This window comes from Vidua macroura, chromosome 7, assembly GCF_024509145.1.
Source record: "Vidua macroura isolate BioBank_ID:100142 chromosome 7, ASM2450914v1, whole genome shotgun sequence".
Taxonomy (NCBI): Eukaryota; Metazoa; Chordata; class Aves; order Passeriformes; family Viduidae; genus Vidua; species Vidua macroura.
In genome coordinates, this window is record NC_071577.1 from 903,924 (window position 1) to 928,805 (window position 24,882).

Genomic DNA, 24,882 nt, shown 5'->3' on the forward strand with positions numbered 1-24,882 from the left:
CCCATTTAGAGCTTCAGGAGGGTCCCTGGAAAGCAACAGCCTCACAAAATCCTTATTTTGCTCTTCAAAGTTATAGCTCAAGGAACAACAGGCTGTGTTCCTGAAAGTCATTGCTGTTCTCCATATTTTTTGTTCAGACATTTGCCCCTATTTTTCATTTAGCAGAGCTAAAAAGACCTTGTGAATTTAAAAGTAATTTAAAAAATACTACAACAACAAAGTCCTTGAGCTCAAGGAGTGTTTGGACAATGCTTTCAGGCACATGGTGTGGTTTTTGGTGCTGTTCTGTGTAGGGCCAGGTGCTGGACTCAATGATCCTTGTGAGCCCCTTCCTACTCAGGATACTCCCTGATTCCATGATTCTATGAACCCAAATCCAGAAATTAATTAATAGAAACTGGTAATACTCAGTCTTGGCTGGCTCTGAGGAAGACTTGCATATTTGCATGGGCAATGACTCCACAATTCTGTGCAAGCTGCTCTTTTTTGGAATGTTCTTGTTTTCATTTGTTCCATTCAGGACATGTTACTAGGATGGAAAAATGAGCAGGACAGTAGGGGGGAAGAAAGAGAAAGACTATTTGATGGTATAAATAAAGATGTGGGGCATCACTGCCAACCCCGAAAAGGGGTCTCTTATCATGGAAAAATGACACTTCTTCCAGTTCGCGTCAAACAAAGATGCCTTCAGCTCCAGAGCGGACAACCTCGACCCAGCCCACCCCGAGCCGCGTGGGAGCGGAGGGGAAGGGACCCTGCCAGGTCTCGGTAGATCCACAGTGTCTCTCCGTGGATGTTCGGAGCTACTGCAAACAAGACTCTGCCGATTTTGGAGGAGGAGGAACTCAGAGGGCAGTTCCAGACGGCCGGGGAATAGCGGGAGTGGGCTGGAGACGCCTCTGCTGCTCCTCCCGGTCCCTCATCCCGCACATCCCAGCACCCAGAGCCCGGAGCCACCATCCAGCCGGGGATGTGGGAGCCTTCCTGACACCGGCCACTCCACAGAGCCCTTTTTCCTTACGTTGCAGAGGGATTTGGGGACGAAGTTTTAATGACCTAATTTTCCAGGTAGGCAGACTTTTTCACTCGGAGTACAGGGGTTCTGTGGCTACTTACTGACAGAGCTCCAGCTGGGAATAAAAGAAATCCCTCTGAAATTTCAGCTGCTGCTTATCGGCTTTCCAGCAAGGTGCCTATTTCACATTTAGACAGTACCTGCTATAAGAGAATATAAATTTTTCCTTTACTTTCAGCTCTTGGCTAGTTTGGGTGTTTTTCCAAGGTTTTGGTTTTTTTTTTTTTCCTAGGTGTAAGTAGTGTGGACCACAAGCTGCCAGGGCCACAGGTCTAGAAAATCCCTCAGTTGAAGGGGGTGGATTAGTTCAGCAGCTACAGTGAAGTGATAGCAGCAGGGCAGAGAACTCCTCTTGAGTTTTGGGATTTCAGAAGATATTATTTAGACTCACCTGTGGCCCCTGTCTCCTATTTATGCTGAATTACATCAGCACAAGCTTCTCTATTTTGGGAGGTGGCAGCATATTTAGGAATGCCTGGGAATTAATTTCACTTGGTGGCAGGGGTTTGCTCCCCTCAGCCTTCCTGCAGACCAAACTTTCCCTGGCTAATATCCCTGGATAATTATATTGGGAGACCTGGAGAAGATCTGGAGTCTCTGTAGCTGAAACCTCTCCCCTGGGTGCTCTGCCCAGGTATGAAAATTACAAGGCAAGTTTGCTAGTGGCTGCAACCAGCACTGAAATTGCCTCCTCATTCAGCATGCAAACCACAGGCACACAAACAGGAAGGAAGAGGAGGTGCATTTATAAGAGTTTTGTTCCAAATGGGACACATTTTTCTTTTCTAGTTTCATTTATCAAACATCTGAGTGGAGAAAATGCTGCATGCACAAGCGAGTGACACCACAGGCATTGCATGCCCATCATGGCCACAGAAAATGCTGGGACTGAGCAACAGGAAGGCTTCAAACTTTATTTTGCATATTTTAGCACAGCCAGTATAACTCTCCTTCCTTGAGAGGAATGCAATTTGTGTGGCTTTAAGTTTATGTGGTTTTAGATAAGTTCCTTGAAGGTAGTGTTAGCTTAGAGAGCAGTGCATCTCGATTTTTGCAAATTTGGGGAACAGTTTGGTCAGTTACAATGACTGTTCTGGTATTGGAGGAGGCATACACAGTGTACCAGGGGGAACTTCAGGAATATCAATGTGTAAGATAAAGCAGACCATGGCTCTGCCTGGCCAGGTTCATGAGGTGACATTTCCACTGCACTGGGATCTGATCAAAGTAATAATTGGGATTTGCTCTAACATGTGAGAGCACAAATAACCAGATATGATTTGCACATTTGAGCCACTGCAAGTAAATTGTTTGCCGTAATATCACTTTTGGTTTAGTTGCTCATTGCTCAGTTGCTCAGTTGCTGGGAAGAGAAACAAGCAGAGAACTTCTTGGGTCCTCCTGCAAGGCCACTCTTTTGCAGGGCTCTATCTAGATAAATCCATATATTTTTCAATTATGTGCATAACAGCCAGGTCACCTGGGATCCTCATGTGGGACCAGCAAAGACTATGCATTTTTCTGCACCTGAGATAGGAGCACAGACCCTCATTCAGGGAGAACGGTGCAAAACAGTGCCCTCAAAAAATTTTCACTGCTTGAAATTCCCTATTGTTTTTCCCTTGTGTGCATCTCATGGCAAAAGAGGTGATACACTCAAAAATACAAATACTGAGAGAAGGCCTCATAGGAACAAAGATCCTGCTCTGGGTAGAGAGAGAAAAGTCAAGGAAGAACAGGATGGGCAGACCCAAGTGTCCAAGCATTACGAGTCAGCTCTCAATTTGCTCTTTGCAATAGTTTTTTGAACTGTTTGTGTTCAAAAATTGCATTCAACATACAGAAAACAGTCTGAAATACTGGTGAAATCTGAGGTTTCTATCTCAGCATCTTTCAATGGCAGGTGGGACTTTAAGTCAAATATCAAATGTTATGGGGTTTGCAAGAGCATCACAACAGCTGATGGTGCTCTGAGGATGACAAAATGGGCAGCATTGCCCACCCCAGCCTTGGACACCCCTGAGGTGGGTACTGGAGCTCCCAACAGCCCCCACCATGTATCCAGGGGGGTTAATACCAGGAGGGATGCTGGGAGAGCTGGAGACTAATGTAGCTCAGGGTGAAGAGTGGGATAGAGGAGATGGTGCAAGAGGACCCCAGAGAAGTGAGTTGTGTTTCGTGTTTTCAGGAGTCACTTTCCTGCTTGTTGTTCTGCACTGTCCAAGGTTGTGCTGCTTCACTGACCCAGTCCCAGGCCCCAGGGGCTGTGGGCAGGAGCCGTCCTGTGCCAGAGCTGGCCCTGGTTACCCGTGCAGGCCAACTGCTCTGCTCTACAGTGCCTTCCCACCCACACAGACAGAGGGAAAGAAAGAGGGAGAGAGGGAGGTGGTTAAACTCAGCGTGCAGTGATGAGTCAGACACTTGGCCAAAGCCCTCAGTGCTCCCAGCCACTCCAAAAGTTAATGTCTCCATCTTCCTCAGCTAAAGGCTGGCTCTAAAATGGTGCTGTCTGAAGGCTCAAAGCTGTTGTGTCCTACAAAAGATCAGGATCTCCTGCAGCCCTGTTTTATGAAGGGCAAACAAAACAAGGAAAGTCTGCAGTAGGCTTAGATATCTTGATCTTAACTAAAACACCCGTTTAGCATGAAAGTGTTTTATCCTTACCATACCACTTTTATTCTCTGCAGCACAATGGAAGTTTAGCCACACTGACTTGTGCAGGGACATCATAGAATTGTAGAATGTTTTGGGTTGGAAGGGACCTGAAATACCATCCCATCCCACTCCTTGCCATGGGCAAGGGCACCATCCACTAGACCAGGTTTCCCCAAGCCCCATCCAACCTGGCCTTGGACAATTTCAGGGATGGGGCAGCCATAGCTTCTCTTGGCAACCTGTGCCAGGGCCTCCCCATCCTCACAGGGAACAATTTCTTCCCAATACACCACATAACCCTGCCCTCTGGCAATGGGGAGCCATTCCCCCTTGTCCTATCACTCCAGGTGCTTGCCCAAAGTCCCTTTCCAGTTCTCATTGCCCCTTTTGATACCAGCAAGTGCTGTAAGGTCACCCCTGAGCCTTTCCTTTTCTAGACTGAAGAATCCAAATTCTTTCATAAGCACAAGCCCTAGTGCAGAGGAAGGCTGTCACTGTTGTAGGGTCTCAGCAGCACTGACACCTACCTTTCCAGCATAAACCAGATTGCAGAAGCCTGTGGTGCACTGCAGCTGGCACTGTAAACTGGAACGGGACATGTCCCACCAGGCAAGAGCTAGGGCACCATGTAGAGAGAGGTCTCAAGGGATGCCAGGGAGGGTTGAGTTGCCTGTATTCTACAGTAATGCTGTTCCTCAGGCAGCTGTGGCAGAACTCAGCTGCATTGCTCACTTGCCCTCCCCCCTGCATTGCGGTTGCCACCAAATGCATGCTCAGTGTCCCTTCAAGCCTTGGACTCTTCCAAAAGTTACCCCAGAAAAACCATTCAAGAAAGAAGCTGTCTTTTTGGACTGGATTGAGGTCTTTTTATCATAACAGACATCCCACATGCCCCTTTTTGGTTAGTGTTGAGTTGGCTACCATGCAGAGAAACATCTCTGGGCCACAACAGGGCCAGGTTGGTTGGTTCTGGGGTCCTCTAGACACAAAGGTGAGCATCTCCCCTTCCTCCATATTCCACGATGGTGACAAGCATTGCTTAAATGTTGCCTGAGAATACTCTTTCAAATCCCACGTACCTTTGATCACTTCCATACATTCCTAAGAACTTTTCAGACCAGATCTCTAACTCTTCTGCTGCTTTAATTTGCCATAACCCTACATGAAATAAACTCCCACATGCAGCTGGGCCTTGGAGGCATGGTGATGGGTTAAGCACTGAAGATGTGCATTTCTTCAAGAGGTTTTTTATTTGTCCTTTCCTTCTGTGGGTTTACAGGGAGAATTGACTGGCTTTGTGTCATGCCAGCAGAGTCAGGAGATTGTGCATCATGTTTAACATGTAACTTGTGTTTTCCCACAAGCATCTGAATATCCTGAGGGGCCGCTGAGATGTTTGGACAAGCCTTGTTTCCCACTCTCCTTTTTGTGGCTCTAGTTCCTTTTCACGCCGCTCAGCTTGATGTGGATGTTGGAGGTGTCAGTCCTACCTCCTGTGCAGGTATTAACCAAATAATTTGGGTCACCTTTGTGGGCAGCAATTTTAACAAAAACAATGCTCAGTTGTAGAACCTGCTTGCCAGGAACTGATACTGGGACATTCCACCTCCCCTGGCCCTTAGCACTCCTGTGTTAGCAATCCATTTGTGGGGAACACCATCCTCCACCCAAAATCACATTTCCAGGTTTGCTTTGGTGTGCAGAGAGCTGGAGATGGAAGAGCTGGGGTCTGCCAGTGGTGGTCTCGCCCAGCAGGTGCAGTAACAAACACCAGTCAGTCTCCAGCAGTCAGCTCTCTATCTGAGACCAGAAAATAGTTCACTTTAAATCTGGTGATTTCCTTACTTTTCAGTTACACTGCAGAGGTGATTTATGGGTTCAGCCCGACTCTTACAAAAAACCCCCAAGATTTTCAAGACTGATTTAGTACTGAGCAGTGCTGGATTAATGGTTGGACTTGATAATCTTAGAGGTCTTTTCCAACCTTAATTATTCTGTGATTCTATAGCAGATCTTAGAAGTCCTGGTCACTGGGGAACCATCTGACCTAAACACAAGTGTCACTTCTAGAGTTAGGTGGGACTTGTGCTTTTCCTGGCATTACACTTGTTCCAGGTGTCTGGGGGACAGCAAAGGGGGTGCATGAAGTGCTCTGACATGGTCTGAATAAATGTCCCCATGCAGAAAAAAGGAACTGCCCCATCAATGTCTACTTCATCATTGACACCTCGGAGAGCGTGGCTCTGCAGACTGTGCCCATCCAGAGCCTCGTGGACCAAATAAAGCGGTTCATCCCCATGTTCATCGATAAACTGGAGAGTGAACTCTACCAGAACCAAGTCTACATCACCTGGCAGTTTGGTGGGCTCCATTACTCAGATGTGGTAGAAATTTACAGCCCTTTGACAAGCAGCAAAGACATTTACCTGCCCAGGCTGTCTGCCATCAATTACCTGGGCCGGGGCACCTTCACAGACTGTGCGATCTCCAATATGACCCAGCAGATCCAGACCCAGATGGCCAATGGCGTCAACTTTGCGGTGGTCATCACTGACGGCCATGTAACGGGCAGCCCCTGTGGGGGGATGAAGATGCAGGCCGAGAGGGCACGAGACATGGGCATCAAGCTGTTCGCGGTGGCCCCCAGTGAGAAGGTGTACGAGCAGGGTCTGCGGGAGATCGCCAATCTGCCACACGAGCTGTACCGCAACAACTATGCCATCACCCAGAGGGACACCCTGGAGATCGATGTCAACACCATAGACAGGATCATCCAGGCTATGGTAGGTGCAAGGAGGGGAACAGGGGGCACAAGAGGAGCAGTTCACAGATGGGAGATGCTTTCCCTTCTATTGGCAATAACCTCTAGTAGGGAAAGTGGAGCCTTTTTCTGGTACTTAGCCAGGACGCGTTGATTTGTGTCTCCATTTCCCTAGTCCTGCCACCCTAGTCCTGGCTCTTGCTGAAGACCAGGCCATACCCTAGCCTGCTCCCCATCCAGGAGCATGTGGGAGGGTGTGCCACACTGAGACACATGTTCACCTTCAGCTTGGTCTTTGAGACTCCAGTTGTGAGGCACTGTTAATCAGGGGCTCTCCAGAGGGCATCTTTACAGCCAGGGTACCTTTAGCACCTCCTCTCCCTTACCAACACACTCCCCTTCAAGGGTGAGCTGCTGTCTCCCCTGTGGGACTGAGCAACTTAACTGATCTTCTTCCTCCTGTTCTCTCCTTTGCAGAAACACGAAGCCTATGGCGAGGTAAGTGAGCAGCATCTCTATGCCTTTGCCACATGATAGGTTTAATTTAGAGCAGAGCAGCTCACACCCCAGAACAGCATGGACCTGCTTGGGATGGCTCCCTGCCCACCTGTGGATCAGGACAGACTAGGGACACATTCCCTTATCCAGGGGTTGTAATGGCACACTGGACTCACTCCCTGCCTCCCCCTCACCTGCAGTGGGTTCTGGTCTATGGAATAGACTAATTTCTTCACTTTGGAGGCACATTACATAAGTGCTGCACCTGCTGAAGCTCCTGCCCTGCTAGTACCACAGAGGCAGGGTTTGGCATACACAGGATGTGCAGGGGATGCTTCAAAGAACATGCCAGTCCCATGATGATGGCAGATGAGCAAGCCCCCACCACCTCTAACACGTGGCAGTCTTGTTCTTCCAGTCTGGGCCCAGAGCCAAGCTATAATGAACATGCTCATGGCAACTTTCCATTCTTAATTTACAGGCAGCACTTCTTTGTGTGCTTGTTGCTGCTTCAGCCCTGACCCAATAGATTTTAGTCCTGAGTTGATGGGGAGAGGCATGTGGAGAGCTGTGAGTGCAGAGCTGAGCTGAGTTTGGGATGCATACTGTCAGTACCTCAGTTTAATTTCTTGTATTTCAGTGTTACAAGATGAGCTGCCTGGAGATTGCAGGGCCACCTGGTCCCAAGGGATACCGAGGGCAGAAGGTAAGTTGCTCTTAGCTGTGGGAAAGGCAATAATGCCCCTGCCTGCCACAACGACTGCAGCATGCCCTAGACCTCACCTCACCTCAGCTGCTTTCTCAGGTAGCACCCAGGTGGAAAATACCCCTCAGCATCTGTCTTGGCCCTTGGAGACACAGTCAGCACTGGTGTGCCCATGTCTGTGCTGAGGCTGATGCACTGCCAGCTCTGCAGAGAAACACCAGTTTCTGGTGGACACCAGAGCACCTGAGGATACCAGGACTGAGGCAGCAGTTGTTGCTGAGTTCCCCACTCTCAGAGCAGAGCTCTCACATGCACAAGGGTGTCCCAGTCTCCTGCTCCAGCTCTGTGTGCTCTGGTCTCCTAGAAAATGCCATTTTCTCAGTCAGCACCAAGCCTGGACTTATGCTGGGTTTTTCCTTTCCTTAGGGTGCAAAGGGGAACATGGGTGAGCCAGGTTCCCCTGGGCTGAAGGGACGACAGGTGAGTTGTGGAAAATCCTCCCCTCAGTTTGCTACACCTCTGATGACTGCAAGCTAACTCTCCTTGCCTTCCTCCCTGAAGGGCGACCCAGGTATTGAAGGTCCAATTGGATACCCTGGTCCCAAGGTAAGAATTGCATAGCTAATGGCTAAGCTCTTTGCATTCCCTGATTTTTGGTAAAGCAAGGGGAGCTTTGCTTCTCCCTCACACCTGCCCATTTCCCATCCCAGACCCCTACCCTCAGCACCTGCTGATTGCCCAGGCACTAACACAGGGATTTTTGTTTGTTTGTTTGTTTGTTTTGTTTTTGTTTTTGTTTTTGTTTTTGTTTTTGTTTTTGTTTTTGTTTTTTTTGTCCAGGGTGTCCCAGGACTGAAAGGAGAGAAGGTGAGAAAGAAGAGGCAGAACGGATGGCTGGCACATGGCAGGGACCACACTCCTTACTGATGCACAGAGGAGAGATTAGCTGTGATGGGGAAGGATAGCAACCCTATTAATGTGTAATTGTGGACCTGGGGAGGGATTTCCAAGGGCATCGCAAAGCCTGTCTCTTTCTTCAGGCTTTGATCATGGTCTGGTGAAGCGGGAATGGGTTTAGGATGTAAATGGAGGGTGAGAGGCAGGTGTTGGGGATGGGGACCAAAGTGGGAGGGCGGGGTGGTGGGGGATGCAGGTAATGTCTGACTTCCTGTCCTCTTCTTCTCCCAGGGAGAAATTGGATCTGACGGACGACGGGTAAGAAAGAACATTTTCTAACTTGCATGCATTTCCAGCTCCCAAACCCTTGGACTGTGTGTTAATAGATCCCTCTTCTTTTTTTTTTTTTCCCCATGATCCAAGGGTGCCCCTGGCTTGGCAGGAAGGAATGGCACAGATGGACAGAAGGTAACTGGGAGTACTGGGAGCACCCCATAATGTCAGTGCTGCTGTTCCATTTCTTCTTCTCCACTTTTCTCCCCATTTAAGGAGTACATTTGCTATTTGTTCTCTAGCTGTTGACAGATAAGGTCAGCGGATGATGCTAACATTATTAACTGTCAGCAAGAAAAGCTGTGTTTTCCCTTCAGCCACCTATAACTTCTCAGTCTTTTCCTTTTGAATGTAATCTCTCCAGGGCAGGCTGGGGAGAATTGGACCACCAGGATGCAAGGGTGACCCTGGTGACAAGGTAGGAATGCTTTACTCTTTCACCAGCACATCAGTTATGTAGGTGCTGAGTGAGGTACATAGGCAGAAAGATGGCAAACAAGAGGTTACTGGCCCATTTTCCTACTGGCTGTATAATCTGATCCCAGACCTGGGATCCCTGGAATGGGGACCACGGGTTGATTTTTCTGTGCCTCCCTTCTGTGGATAAGCAAGCTGGGAGCCCGCAGTGTCCCTTCCCTCCACATAGGGAGGAGGAATTGCCCCTTTCATCAACATTAGTAACAAGCAAAAATGACTTTCGCCTCTAGAGTAACTTTCTAAGCACTGGTTTAGAAATGTTATTTAATTAGAAAGTTTTATTTTATTTATTCTGCATGGAAGTGTTCCCAATGTGAAGTGTGTGGTTCTTTGTAATTTCCCTCCCCAGGGCCCTGATGGCTACCCGGGAGATGCGGGAGACCAAGGAGAAAGAGGAGATGCAGGCATAAAGGTACAAGTACTCTGGACAGACAGTAGAGTGTGAGCAGAGGCAGCCAGTGGGGACAGCTAAACACCATTCCCCATATTTTTCTATATATATCCTAAATCCTTTACTGCTTATGGAGCTCATAGGTCTTGGGGTCTGGATCTCATTACGAGGCACAGGAGCTGAGGGAAGGGCCTTGCTGGCCTTGCTCCTTGGGCTACTTGTGGTACAATGTGCTGATGAGGCAGGCAATGACCATTGGCTCTCTGGGTGTTTCAGGGGGATCCTGGCCGGCCTGGTCGCAGTGGACCCCTGGGGCCCCCAGGAGAAAAAGGAAGCCCGGTAGGTTCATGCTACATTCAAATGTCTCCAGGGTTTTACTGTGGTCTGTTCATAAAGTCACTGAATGGTTTGGGCTGCAAGGGACATTAAAGCTCATCCAGTTCCACCCCCTGCAATGAACAAGGACATCTCCCACTAGACCAGGTTGCTCCAAGCCCTGTCCAGCCTGGCCTGGAACACTTCCAGGGATGGGGCAGCCACAGCCCCTCTGGCTTTGGGCAGGAGTGGATGGATGCTGTAAGGAACAGTTGACAAACCTGTTGTCAGCTGATGGAGGGAAGGTGACACTGGATCACTCTGCTCCAAGGCTGGAGCCCCTGCTCATGGCAGTGCCATGTGGGCATGTCGTGTGTGTGGAAGCAGAACCTGAGTGCTCATATACATTTCTGCTCAAGGAGGACTGCTTGACACAGGATAAAAATGGGAGGTGTGTGCACATCTTGACCTCTCTTCCAACAAACTGTATTTCTTTCTCCTCCCCAAGGGACTTCCAGGCAACCCTGGAGCTCAAGGGCCTGCTGGAACCAAGGGAAGGAAAGGTGAAGTGGGACCTCCTGGACCCAAAGGAGAGGCTGTAAGTGGCTGAATAGATCCCTGGACATTGGGCACACTGCAGGAACCTGAGGCAGTTTAATGGACAAGTGCTGAGAAACTCCCCTGTCCTGCTTTGTGTATCCAAAAAGATGTGCAGATGCTGATCTCCTTCTCTCTCCCATCCTCAAAGAACAGAACACCCATAATCCTAAGCCTGATGTTAGCCATTCACCTTAGAGAAGCATCCTGTGTTCCCACATAACCACACAACCCTGGCCTCTGTGGATGCTCAGGGACACTTTGGTTGTACTCTGGCAAGTTCCCCAAACCTCTGGCTCCTCGCAGGAGCTCAAAGAGTCAGGATCTGGTGGTCATAATGGCAGAACTCTGTGAAAAGGGCAGTATCACATACCAGTGGTGCCACACAGACCCAAGTTAATATGATGGGGCACTGCAAATTCTGGGGAGTGGGTTGAAGAGGATGATCCCTGGCACAGCTCCACCAGCATCAAGGGTCTAGAACCCAGCCAGCCTGTCCCCTTGTGCAAGATCCAGTGGGGAAAGCAACGCTGGATGAGCTGGAAGTAAATCATAGTCTTTAACGCTGAGGGAATGAACCAGGCATGTTTGTGGTCACTGTGGTGAAACAGCAGTCTGGCTGTTGCTTCCCATAAGGAAGCATGGGCATCCCTGCTCCCCTGCTGCTGGGAACACACTTGCTTAGGGGGCAGGTGTACATCTCTTGGGCCCAGAGGGAGGAGGGAGGGCAGCCAGGGGTCACTGCCCAGGTGACATCCATCCTCTCACCCCATTTATGTGACTTCTGTGTCTGCCAAGGGGCGACGTGGAGATCCAGGGACGAAAGGCAGCAAAGGCTCTCCTGGAGGCCTAGGAGAAAGGGTGAGTGAAGCAACTGCCCAGATTATTGCAAGTAAGCCCCAAATGTATAGGACTGGAGTGTGTGTGATGTGCTACAGCCCAGCCATGCAGTGTCCATGCAGTGCCCATGCAGCACCAGCGCTGGGAATACAGATCTCACTGTGCTGTGCTCCCACTGTGCCACTGGCACGAGGTACAGCCTCTTCCTCCAGGGCTTGGTCCAGAGAGGGGATGAAGGGCAGCAAATCTCAAGGTTGAGAGACACATTCAGAGGACACACTGCCCTGACAATGTTTCAAACCAAGAAACACCAGGTTTGAGAAGGGCATCGTGGAGAACTGCCACGCACACAGATAGCATTGGAGACATCCCTGACCAGGAATATCTTTCCCTTCTCACAGGGAGATCCTGGTCCAGAGGGTACTCGTGGTCTGCCCGGTGAGGTTGGAAACAAAGGAGCCAGGGTAAGCATGGAGCAAGGCTTGGTGGCAGCCAGGAGGAAGGGGGAGCACTGGTGCCATCCAGGGCAGCTTGCCTGTGTTTCCTCCTCATGTACTGTGTGTTCTTGTGTCTTTCTTTGCTGTGCAGGGAGAACAAGGACTAGCAGGACCCCGAGGCCCTTCGGGGGCTGTGGGAGAGCCAGGCAGGATAGTAAGTCATACTTGGCCATGTGTGTGACCATGCCCTCCTTCTGTGGTGAGAACTTGTCCTGCTGACACAAGCTGCCTGTGCTGTCCCTCTCAAGGAGAACCTACACGACCTTCTCTCAGGGGGGCTCAAAAATTGAGTGTTCCCATGACAATGTGGAAGTGGGTGGGTCAGTGGGGAGAGAGAAGATGGGACTCTACAACCACCTATTTGTCCTGGGTGTGTGTTTAGTCCATCATTCCATAGTCCACTATGGCAGTAGTGCTGTGACATCCAGGTGGCTCTATGGGACATGGAATCCCCACTGCTGAGGCAGTCACTGCCACAGTAAATTCACCAGGAAGGGAGATGGTCCTGCAGCACCATCTCGAGAGTTGGTTTCTCCAGCACAGTCCGCTGTGTGCTGGGGGGCAGCAGGGAACATCCTCACTCACTTCCTGCCTTCTCCCCAAATCTGTCCGGCAGGGATCACGTGGAGACCCTGGTGACTTGGGCCCAAGAGGTGATGCTGGACCACCAGGACCAAAGGTAAAGTTCATGAATAAACCTATACATTTGAAAAGGCAGGTTTGTGTTCCTATTTATTATTTGTTATTATTATTAAAAAAAAAAAAAAAAGTTGTTTTCACAGCAGAAACTTATGTGCCTCAAAAACAGAATCAGACCTGATCCTCCCTATGGGGCAGAGATGTAGGTCTTTCTCTGACCAAGGCAGCTCTGATTAAACTCCTTACTGAGCAAACTCAGGGACATCCCTGGCACATGACATCCCCAAGGCCCCCCAAATCCTTGCTCTGCAAAGCTGTTCCCAGTGCTTCAGGTCCAGCTGTAAGAGCCTTGGCTCCTGGTGGTGTCTCACACCCAAAGATGAAAATGGCTGTAACTGTCACAGAGAGAAGCAGGTCAGAAGGGCCAGGTTTGGTATCTCACGAGTCTTTTTTTTTCTACCAAAGGGTGACAGAGGCAGGCCTGGCTTTAGCTACCCTGGACCCAGAGGACCTCAGGTACGTCTTCCTCATCCAGCACATGAGGAAATCTGTTTGAGTGGATGTTGCTGTTGGATCTGAGCAGACTGAGAAAACAGGGAAGGAGGAAGAAAAATGCTCAGGTTCACAGATGTGTGAAGCCTGTGAAGGAGAAAGAGGGTTCAACCCCAGGACTGAACCTGGCCACAGTCCATCAGGTGCTGGGGACCCCAACTCCAGTCATGGTGATGATCTCTCAAGCATCAGCCTGAAGCTACAGCCTGCTCTTCAACTTTTTGCCCCTCACTGCAATGTTTGGGTGTACTGGTGCACAGTGTGGGGCCAGTCCTGGACAGCTGCTGATCTCTTCCTCCTCTCCTTTTGCAGGGTGACAAGGGTGAGAAGGGGCAGCCAGGACCCAAGGTAAGTGTGCTTGTCTCCATCACCTGTTTTTTGTACTGACTGGAATGCCAAGGAGTTGTCTCCCAGCCCCCTGGGTTAATGGCTAAGGAGCCAGCCCTGCCAGCAACTGCCCTGGATGTTCCCTGTAGCTGAAGCTGGATTATATCTCCCAAGCCCATCTCCTTTTGAAATCATATGAAAAATGTGCTGCACAATATTTTTTTTTTTTTAATGCCTGTATAAACACTGTTTGCTGTGCTCTGAGCTGCTGTTTTAGAGGATGCTCTCCCAGGCCAAGCAGGCATATGTTTGTGATGCAGCAGAGCCTCTGCCTGAGCACATCCAGATGTGCTCCATGCCGGATATGTTTCTCCTTCCATCGAGCAGGGAGGAAGAGGTGAGCTTGGACCAAAAGGAGTACAAGGGACCAAAGGAGAGAAGGGGGAGCCGGTAAGCAGACTCCCTGTACTACCCCAGGTTCAGTGTCTCCCTCCCACACCGCTGCCATGTGTGCTGGGGATGACACTGCTGCTCTCTGCCTGGTCCCTGTCCCCAAGCTCAGCTGTGGCATGCTGGTGACTGTGCTTAGCAGGGCTGGGGCTGACCAGGGGGTCAGGAGTGGCCCTGAACACCAGGGGCTGCATTACCAACATTGCCCAGGAAATATTTGACTCTTCTTTACTTCTTCCCCAGGGTGATCCTGGCCCAGGAGGAGAGCCTGGACTGCGTGGTCCACCTGGTGAAGCAGGCCCTGAGGTACAGTCCTATGGCATTGTATCTGAGCAGATGCTGTTGGAGGGGACACAGCTGCCAGATGTGTCCACTGGCTCACAGTGGACCTTCTCCTTCCCCTTCTGCAAAAAGCCACATTTTTCATGGCTCTGACAATTAGTTCCCAGAAAAAGAACTCTTGGGAAAACTGTGCCTGAAATCCCTGTGCTCTTCTTACAGGGGACCCCTGGCCCACCAGGAGATCCTGGTCTGACTGTAAGTAACCCCTGCTGCTCTTCCTCTTGGGGCAATCATGGTTTTTCTGTGCACAGCCCAAGAACAAAACAGGACATCAGGTCCTGCTGCTGCCTGACAGAGGTAGCCTGTGGCTTCCCATGGGAGCCAGGGAAAGAGAGGAGAGGGCTGGCTGGGTGGGAAGGGAAAGGGGAGCCTTTGCTTTAGAGCGAAGCATTCATCCTGTATCCCTTTCCTGGCAGGACTGCGATGTGATGACTTACGTGCGAGAGACGTGCGGATGCTGTGGTGAGCTGATGTCACATCTACCCAGGGAAGGGGAAAAACCACATGAGGGATTGGGACAGGGGGTCACCAGAAGGTTCCCAGCATCACTGACTGCTGTGTTTCCCTCCCCCTGCCCCTCTCCCCAGACTGTGAGAAGCGCTGCGGTGCCCTGGACATCATGTTCGTTATAGACAGTTCTGAGAGTATTGGCTACACCAACTTCACCCTGGAGAAGAATTTTGTCATCAACGTGGTCAGCAGGCTGGGGTCTATTGCCAAGGACCCCAAGTCACAGACAGGTCTGGACTCTGTGGGGACACAGAGGGGCATGGGGAAAAGAAAAGGGTCTTGGATCTTCTCAACCTTAATGGTTATTTTCCATGTCTTTTCAGACCCATTGGGCAGCTCTTTGACTCTCTCCACTTTTTCGCAAGGATGCAAAGCCAAGTAATGTGACACTTTTTTGGCAGGTGCCCGTGTTGGGGTGGTACAGTACAGTCATGAAGGGACTTTTGAAGCTATCAAGCTTGATGATGAGCGCATTGATTCCCTGTCGAGCTTCAAGGAAGCGGTGAAGCGCCTGGAGTGGATTGCTGGAGGCACCTGGACACCATCTGCCCTTCAATTTGCCTACAACAAGCTCATCAAGGAAAGCAGGAGAGAGAAAGCCCAAGTGTTCGCTGTGGTGATCACAGATGGGCGCTACGATCCCCGGGATGACGACAAGAACCTCGGGGCTCTTTGTGGTAGAGATGTGGTGGTCAACACCATCGGCATAGGAGACATGTTTGACCAGCCAGAGCAGAGTGAGACCCTGGTCTCCATTGCCTGCAATGAACCCCAGAGAGTCCAGAAGATGAGGCTCTTCTCAGACCTAGTGGCAGAGGAGTTCATTGACAAGATGGAAGATGTGCTCTGCCCAGGTCTGTCCCTGTCTTTGCATGGAGCTGGAGTTTTGAGCGCCAGGGTTTGGGGAAGGGGGCAGAGATGTGTCCCAGTATATTGGCCAGCAGCTGGGTCATCCATAGTGGGGTCTGACTTTAGCCCTGAACAAAGAGTCCTTCCTCAGATACAGACCAACCTTTTGGGGCAGTCCTCTGGTGTTTCTTGTAAGAAACCTTGTCCTGCCACTCTGACTGTGCAAACTGTGAAAGGGGGTGGCAACATATGGCTCAGTTTTCCTTGTTTCTTTTGCTTCCAGATCCACAGGTCGTCTGCCCCGAGCTGCCCTGCCAGACAGGTAAACATTACAAGCAGCTTCATGCCATTTGCACAGACTCTGGGGGAAGACTGCACAATGCTCAGGTGTAGGAGACGGGGGTGCAACCCTGTTCAATCCCTTTGGAAGGCAAGAGTTAGGGAAATAGTCTTACTTTACATTAGGAGAGGCTCCAGGGTTTCATCTCCTGCTGTCCTCCTGTCTCTGAGTTCTCTGCACAGGTAGGTACAAGTGCACTGTGAGTGCATCAGCATGGCTCATCCCTGATATTTCTCCCCATCCAAATTCCTGGGAGCCACCAGGTTTTGACCTCCAAACTCAAGTCAGAATCTCCTTGCTAAACACCCATTCACATGACCTTTTTAGCAGAATGCTCCCTGGGAGTGACAGGCAGAGCAGATATTAGGGATCAGTTGGAAAATGGCAATGTAGTGGACCTAAAGCTTTGGCTTCTCTAATGCTGGCTGTATTTAATTAACAATTAACTCAAGGTGTTGTATTAAAGGAAAAGACAGTAAGGATCCTCTGGTGCTCTGTGTGCTGAAGGTAGCTTTACTGGCTCACATTTTGCTTGTTAAGGGGCAGATGTGCATCCAAATTCCTAGAGATTCCATCTGTCTGAATCCCAGTGTCTGTTTAAATACTATAGATGAACTCTGTGCTGATACACAAAGTTTATAGAGGACCACAGTTTTGCCCATTCTGCAATTTTTATCTCTTCTCTTGCCATGAATGTTTTTGTCACAGTCCCCAGCTTCAAATGAGCCTTACACAGAATATCAAATTTCATTTTTAAGTCAGTCCCTTTGCAAAGGAAAGGAAAACTGGTCCCAAGATGCACAGAAACCCAGAGAAAATCTATAATTATTCCTGTCTAAAATATCTTGCTGGTATTTTGAGTATTTGCACCTGGCCATGCCGGGGACACAGTGTGCTACTGTGATGCTGAGCTCCTCTGCTGTGTCCTCTGAGGAGCTTTGCCTGCAAATCTGTGCACAAGGAGGTGACATCCCCAGGCCACACTGGTGATTGCTTAGGTGTCTTCAAAGGTTTTGGTCTTTGCAGCTTTCCCATTTCTGAGGAACACAAGCAGTGGCACACTTGTTTCTCCCAGGCTTGGGCCATCAAAGCCCTCCAAAGCAGGGCAAAGTTGTCAGTCCTTTCCTTGTAGTGCAGTTGGGTGTTCCTGTTCCTGATGCAAGGTGAGAACAGTTCACTGGTGCCTGGCAGCTCTGGGAACCAGAAAAGAAGTGGCTTGAGGAGGCATCTGAGGGGGTTCCCTCTTTGGTGAATCCCTTAAGCCCTGCTATACATAAACCGGGCTAAGTGCGGGCAACACCTGCGCCCCAAAGAACTTGGCAGGTAGAGTGATGTGGTTGGGTAAGGTTGGCCTCCTGTCAAAGTGCCCTTTCAGCATGGGCAAAAGTTGTTCTAGGTCTGGTAGATGAAATTTTAAGTAATAGGTTCAGGAATCTTTGGGCAAGGAGCCTCCCACCCACCACACTGGCTGGTCCGTGCTGCGCTGCTGTCATCATTTAGAAGGATGTGCAGTGGTCACACTTCCCTAGTGGCAATGGAACATGTTGGATGGGATGGGACATAAGGCACATGACAAGGCCTGGGGCTTCTCTGGTTCTCTCAGAACATCCCATGAGCTCCTGCCAATTCCCATGCAGTTCCTCTGGGTGGAGACAGTGCCCTTCGGAGATAATGTGAGTGAGCCAGTGCACATCCCATGCGTGTGTTGTGAACTGTTCAGACAGACAGGTCAGGGAGGCAGCTAAACCAGCCCTGTTCTTGGCCCCATGGCTCAGCATGGTGGTTCTGATGCTTGAAGGGGCAAATCAACTGCCCCAGCTTCAGCCTGGGTATTGCCAGCAGAGCACAGGCAGGGACAGGTACCACATAGAGCCTGTCATCCCCCCATGCTGTCTCAGGGCTTTACCTGAGATTTTCCCATTTTCAGCACAGCCCCTTGTCTCTCATCAGTTACTGCTGTGCTAACAGGATGCTGGGGGGTTGAATGCTGAGCAAATCTGAACTAACCACTTGCTTCATAGAAACCGCATGACATCCTGAGAGGCTCTTGCTAACCGATGCAAAACACTTTGCTTTGAGCTTTGGGGTTTTATTCAAAGTTAAATTCAGCACAGCCAGGTACAGACAGAGGCTCTCAGGGTTCTGACAAGTCCAGACACCACACGGCTTTGACGGCAGTCACTGCCCTGAGGGTTGAGGGCTAGGCAAGGAGGTCACAAAATGTTATCCTTTAGATCTCTTTCTGCCTTACAGCATCATGTGGGCAGTTTGCACATAGCACAGTCCTAAGCTACACGATGGGTGAATCCCATCTGCAGAAGGAAGTGGCCCTTTTCCTGAGCACTCCTCCTTCTCCATTGTGCCCATGCCAGATCAGTAGGAACTGGGGAGTTCAGGTTCTGTGTGATTTGCTGGAGTTGCTTGGTTGATGTGGGAAGGATTTCAGGGCAAATCTCATGGTTCCTTAGACACAAATGGCAGAAAGTTTTAAAATCTGGCTTTGATCTTTACTTTTCTGTCCTTGTTAGCTCTGTTCTTCTCTGGTGCAGTGCAAGTAGGAAAGCCAGGTAGCTTTCAGAGATGCGGCCATTACTAGCAAGCCCTGAAAATATTCTTTTGACGCTCACTTGCAGATGACAGGAACCCTGGGAGTGTAAACCCACTTATTTTCCACCCCATGGAAGAGGGAGTCAACATAGATTTCCCCAGCACCATACACTCGATCGCCCAGTTCCTAAACTCCACGCGGGAATCCCGGGACCCCAGCATGTACACCCAGCTGGTGGCCACTTTGGCCTTTACTGCCGAAAAAGCCAAGTTTGCCACTGGAAATGAGCAGCAAGAGTGGATGGACTTGTTCATTGACACCTTCAAAATGGTGCACAGTGAGATTGTGGGGGACCCAGAGACTGTGCTAGGGCTGTGCTGAGACCTCTCTTGGGGGTCACGTGGAGATGGAGGCTGAGTGGAGGTGGAACTCATCGCTCCTGTGTGGCAGAGGGGACAGCACAGGGGAAGATGCTTTTAGTTCAGGAGAGACAGAGGCAGTGGAATGGCTCGGTTGCACTCAGCTGGAGATAGGACACAAGGAGCAGTCCCCTCCAGCTTAGTCACCATGGTGGCTTTCCCCAGCAGTGTCAAGGAATGCTCTTGTTCTGCCTGCTGCTTTTTTGCCAAGAGCCTAATAATGCATTTTCTCCACGGTTTCCTGCATATGTCCTTGCGGACCCCCTCCAAAGCATCTTCTGCATCTTCTCTCTTGGTTACCACAGGCTCTCTCTAGGTCCTGCAAGGCTTACTAAGCAAGGTGCATCCCTGCTCACCACCGTGTCTCTGTGGAACCCCTCGTGGGTAGCTGGGGATATGGAGGGAAGGAGGAAGCAGGATGGGAGAAGGAGCAGCCCTCCCTTTCTATTGGGAGCTCTACCACCTGGGCAGTGCTTCTCTCACAAGCTTCGTGGCTCCCCTGGCCTTTTTCTCTGCTTATACATTTGTGCTTCCTCTGTCATAATCCACAACATGTACCTGTCCATATACAAAAGGCAGATATTCTGTCACGTGGGGCCAAGTGGCCCAAAGCAAAACTCCTTGACTGATGTGAGTTGTTTAAAAGCAACCTTGATGTAGTAGAGCCTACTCAATCCACACCCAGTGCTGCTTTGGCTCAGAGACCACAGAGCCACCACCTGCACTGCAGGTAAGTGCATTTAGACAAGGGCTGGTATCTCCATCCACTCAGCTGCCCCTGGTTGCACAAAGTCAGGCAGGCCAGTGCCATTCCCACCTCCAGTTTTACTGCTCTCAAGCTCTGTTTAGAGGTAGTGGGATTTCGTGTGCAGACACAAGAGTAGAAGCGCTTACTCTGACTGGCATGGTATTATTGCAATAAAGTATACTGAGAAAATGTCATATTTAACGGGCAGAAGGGAGATGTGCTATCTTCAGGAATGTGGCTGTAATATTTCCAGGTGTAAAAAGTGGAGCCAATTGCCAAACTCAGCCACTGGAATTGCCCGCTTTGCACTCATTGCCGTGTTCCCCTGAGGTTTCAGCACTTTTTCCTCCCAGGGACAAGTTGCTCAGAGAACTCTACTGCTATCAATGCAGAATAGAGAGAAAAGAGTTTTGAGGGCTTTCCATGATGTGCTCTGTGTTTTAGGTGAAAGCAAAAAGATCAGCTTCTGCTTAAATCTGGTCATAATTCACATATTCCAGATAGTCTGTGCAAAGCCAAACTCCCTTTGGAGTTTGGATTTTGATTTATGACTCCCTTTCTTTTGATTTTTTACTGTAAAATGAGTGTGACTTAGCCTGCTGGGATGCAGGACTGAACTCAGAGTAGTTGAGCTGCTCCAGCCATGATGCCAGGGGAAAAGCTCCCACACCCCACTGATTCGAAAAGATCTCAGGGCTGGAACATTTTGCCAGACAAAGAGAGAATTAGGGAAGATTTCAGCAAAGGGGGTGTTGATTTTATTTAATTTCATCACACAGTGGCCATTTATTCCTAGCAAAACATTAGAAACAAAGTTTTTTTATCTCAAAAACCTTCAGCTCTTTAGAGGTGGGGAGAGAGAGAATATGTCTCTTTGCATGAGGAGTATTTGTGCTTGTTCTTGTTAGAGGCAAATGGGTGAAGGAGTGGTTTTTTGAGCATAATCCTAGCTAACCCCTCTGATAAAACCAGGTGGACTTCATCACAGTAGCAGTTCCTTCAGTGAAGCTCTTGGGCAAAGGAAGGACAGAGAAGGAGCCTCCCCATGCCTCCCCAAAGACAGGAGGGGCTGGGAAAGGGGGAAACCCCAAAAAGGTCTGGGACGTCAGTCCCCACCTCACTTTCATCTCCACTGTCAACACTGGGAAAGAATAGAGGAAATACAAGTTCCTCAGGTTTTAGAAGAAGCAGGAAGGTGATGTGAATGGGTGGGGTTGCTCTGCACACACTAATGGCAGAAAAATCAATGGTATTTCTGATTATTTTTGCTACCTTTGTTAGACATCCTCAGCTGTGAGCCACAGGCATTCATGATCCACATGAAAAGTACCAATGTACCAGTTAAAAGCACAACAGGAAGATTTTGGTTGGCCTAATTCGTGGTGGTGCCTTTGAGAGCTTCTCCTCCAGTTAGGATAAGAATCTTGCTGCAGGAAAGGTACTCAGGTCCTCAGCCTCTCAGAAATGGGAACAAGCTGCAACCAGAACCTGCCACTGAAAAGGACAAACCCAAGGCTTTGCTGCCTCACATTCCCTTGGGATAACTCATATGTAAAGGCACCTTATCAAACCAGAAGGCAGCTTCTTCAGCTGTGAGGGCTGAGCAGTAAGCCTGGGGAATGCTCTTATCAGATGTGCACTGCACTCTCGCTGAAGCTCCATGAAGTGATGCTGCCCTCTGCTTAGCCAGGAGCTCTTCAGACTTTCTTGTCATCTTAAAAAACATGTGGGCAGGCTTTGGGGGAGGCTGTTAACACTGCCCCAACATGACGCACAGCCCCTACTCCCAGCTGCTTTCACAGACCCTCACATAGGTGTTGCACTGTGTGGTTGCAAGGGGGATTTCTTCCTGCCTTTCCCCCTCCATGGCTACTCAGAGCAGGTGAGGACCAGGAGTGCTGGTGCTGCCAAGGCGAGGTATCCTTGTGGCAGCAGTGTCTGCATACCAGGAACTGCAGCATCAACGTGCGTTTACAAAACATTTCTCACAGAAGTTTTGGCAGAGGTGAGTATGTGCCTTTATTGTTATAAAAGAAGGGAGATAACAAGTGAGAGGACAAAAGGAAATGGCCTCAGGTTGCACCAGGGAAGATTTAGGTTGGATATTAAGGGAAATTTCTTCACTGAAAGGGTGGTCAGGCACTGAAAAAGGCTGCCCAGGGAAACAGTGGAGTCATCATCCATGAAAGTGTTCAAAAAATGTGGTGTGGTGTTTAGGGTTTAGAGGTTAACACAGTAGTGTTGAGCTAATGGTTGGACCTGAGGACCTCAGAGGGCTTTTCTAACCATTCAGATTCTGTGATTCCCTGGTTCTGTGCTGGACCCAGGCACAGCGCTGTTCAGCACTAGGGAAGCTCTTCGTCAGGCTGGATTTGCTCATACTGTGGAAATTCAATCTAACATTACACTCTTACCCCCAAGGTTACCCCTTGTTGCCAGAAATGGATGTTCAAGGTGGGGCTGCTCTAGAAGCTCCTATTCTTTGCCAGGGATGCAACACAACATGGCAACATCTTCAGGACTTCACCCTTTCAAGATTCAATCTCAGACCCACAGAACTACTTGAGAGTGCTATGGGCATTGCCCTGCTGCCAGCTCAGGAGGAGCTCAGAGGAACACTAAATGCAATGCACATAATTACAGAAAATGAAGGAAATAATGGTCCCTGTCAGCTGACTCAAAAGATAGCTACTTTCTTCTCCTTTTTGGTTTTTCCTGAGTTTATTCACTGCATATATTCATATATTCTATATGGTTAGACTGGGCTTGGCTGGTCTAGTGGAAGGTGTCCCTGCCCATGGCAGGGGGTTGGAACAAGATGAGCCTTAAGGTTCCCTCCAACCCAAACCATTCTGAGATTCTCTGATTTTATGATTTTATAAGAGTAACTTTAAAAGTAAACCACTCTCCCAAAGTAACTGAGAGGTTTGCAGGTGCTGCTTGCCATTAATCTCTGGATATTCCTCTAACAAATAAGAGCTGGAAATTGATGCAGGGCAGTGGGCGTAATTCTGGGACTGAAATGCACAGACCTGTCTAACTTCACGAGGGTCTGCCCTCAGTCCCAGAAATAGCATTCATTAAATGCCCAGTAGCTGAGGGCATCAAAAGCAAAGCTCCATTTGTAGCTCCAAGCTACATTTCAAGCTGTAAAGACAGGCTTTGGCAGTGGCATTGGGCTGGTTCTTCTTTGGACAAGGATGCAAAGAGGCAACTCCAGCCCAAATTATCCTGTAGTCTTCTCATCCTCCCAGCTCCTGTCTTCTCCTTCCCCCTGCAGAGCTTGCTGTAGCCCACTGCACCCAGCGCCCTGTTGACATTGTCTTCTTGCTGGATGGCTCGGAAAGGATTGGAGAGCAGAACTTCCAGAGTGCCCACCACTTCGTGGAGGATGTCGCGCGGCAGCTGACGCTGGCCCGGAGCAGCAGCGATCACATAAACGCCCGTATTGCGCTGCTGCAATACGGCAGTGAGCAGGACCAGAACGTGGTCTTCCCGCTGACCCACAACCTCACCGAGATCTCCGACGCCCTGGCACAGATCAAGTACCTGGACTCGTCCTCCAACATCGGGTCAGCCATCATCCACGCCATCAACAACATCGTGCTCAGCCCAGGCAACGGGCAGCGACTTGCCCGGCGCAATGCCGAGCTCTCCTTCGTCTTCATCACTGACGGCATCACAGGAAGCAAGAACCTGGAGGAGGCCATCAACTCCATGAAGAAGCAAGATGTCATGCCCACGGTGCTGGCTCTGGGGAGCGATGTGGACATGGATGTCCTGCTGAAGCTTGGCCTGGGGGACCGGGCAGCCATCTTCCGGGAGAAGGACTATGACAGCCTCTCCCAGCCCAGCTTCTTTGACAGGTTCATTCGGTGGATTTGTTAAAAGAAGTGCACACGCACAATCCTTCTCTCACTGATAAACATACACCTGATATTACCTGTTGTATTTTCTTCCCCCTGTATGGTTGCTAGCCCTGAAGACTGGCCCTCTAGGTCCTCCTTTCTAACCAAAATCCAGAGCTCTTTATTGATTTCCATGATGAAGAGTCATGTGTCTTACATTTATGGTGCTAATTAAAACCCAGATCAAAGCAGGATACAGAGCCATATGAAGTACTTCTGTAAAGCTTTGCACACACCAAGCCATGACTTGTGTACGTACTGTAATCCTAGGAGGACTTATCAGAGATGCAAGAAACCTTTCCACTGTAGCAGGACCAATGAATAACTCAAACTCTCAATATCTCTCAGTGCCTCTTGCTCCTCCTTTCTGGGAACAGCAGGATGGTGTGAGACATTTTTCTGCCTTCCACAGATGCTCCTTTGCGGGGGGGTTATCTATCTTAAATTTTGCAAATCATCTCTAAGATCTTTATTTTCCTGTGGGCCATACCTGCCTTGATTCCTCCTGTTATTTTGCCCTTCATCAGAACCTGCTCATCTATTACTGCACTCAGAATTTCAGCTGACAGGGGTAGCATGACTCCCAGCATCAAGAAAATACTGGACAGCCACGAGAGCTGCCTCCCAGTCATCCCAGTAAGCTCAAAGCATCATGGTACCTTCCTCCCACCAGTATCTGCTGAGCAATGCCCAGATTTGAACTCAAATCGTGCTGTCTGCAAAAATAAACAAACCTTTTCCAACCTATCCTGAAAAGGCCTCTTTTTTCTGTAGTTGTGGGGTGTGGAGACCCTGGGAGGCATCCCCTAGGTTAGGGAGACACAAGAAGCTTCCCTCAAAAAGCTGTTAAGACTCCATTGGCTCTGTCCCCTATTCCTATGTCTGTTTCCATGTCCCTGAGCCACTCCCTCCCTATTCCCTGATTGGCCCTTATCTTTGTACTGCCCTGAGACCAGGTTCACCCCCGGGGCCCCTTGGCAGAGAAACCTGGAGTCTTCCGATGAGGGTGCCTTGGACCCTGAACATCTCACCGTGTGGCTGAATTAAACATCTGTGGATATTATGCAAAGGCCCTTTTTGCTTCCTTACCATGGACTTCACTAGCAGCAATTCAGGCTGCAACAGTGGGGATTTTAAAAATGATTTTTACTGAGCAGCTGATTCTCCTGGTTTCAAGCTGGTAAATCCAGATAATCACGGAATCACAG

The 24,882-nt window shown here is 49.5% G+C and overlaps 1 protein-coding gene across 2 annotated transcripts; it reads left to right on the top strand.

Moving 5' to 3' along the window:
* The first annotated feature begins 639 nt into the window (after positions 1–639).
* Positions 640–24,421, top strand: COL6A2 (collagen type VI alpha 2 chain). Of its 2 annotated transcripts, none has more exons than XM_053981965.1 (28): positions 640–1,068; positions 5,095–5,231; positions 5,915–6,513; positions 6,969–6,989; positions 7,630–7,695; positions 8,122–8,175; positions 8,257–8,301; positions 8,536–8,562; positions 8,884–8,910; positions 9,016–9,060; positions 9,290–9,343; positions 9,752–9,814; positions 10,070–10,132; positions 10,617–10,706; positions 11,504–11,566; positions 11,947–12,009; positions 12,134–12,196; positions 12,659–12,721; positions 13,147–13,197; positions 13,546–13,581; positions 13,948–14,010; positions 14,254–14,316; positions 14,512–14,547; positions 14,769–14,814; positions 14,940–15,092; positions 15,264–15,716; positions 15,995–16,033; positions 18,685–19,962. In XM_053981965.1, exons 2-28 carry the CDS (start codon positions 5,123–5,125, stop codon positions 18,978–18,980), a joined length of 2,751 nt encoding a protein of 916 aa, XP_053837940.1. In that variant the 5' UTR covers positions 640–1,068; positions 5,095–5,122; the 3' UTR covers positions 18,981–19,962. The 2 variants fall into 2 exon arrangements, with proteins under 2 accessions (XP_053837940.1, XP_053837939.1); XM_053981964.1 differs by lacking the exon at positions 18,685–19,962 and adding an exon at positions 23,047–24,421 and having other exon boundaries at positions 699–1,068.
* The last annotated feature ends 461 nt before the right edge of the window (positions 24,422–24,882 follow it).

Excerpts from the sequence above, each read along its gene's own strand:
- COL6A2 (XM_053981964.1), top strand. The coding sequence starts at position 5,123 with ATGTTTGGACAAGCCTTGTTTCCCACTCTCCTTTTTGTGGCTCTAGTT. Across the intron at positions 6,514-6,968 it reads ACAGGATCATCCAGGCTATG|AAACACGAAGCCTATGGCGA; the intron begins GTAGGTGCAAGG and ends TCTCCTTTGCAG. Across the intron at positions 12,197-12,658 it reads TGGGAGAGCCAGGCAGGATA|GGATCACGTGGAGACCCTGG; the intron begins GTAAGTCATACT and ends TCTGTCCGGCAG.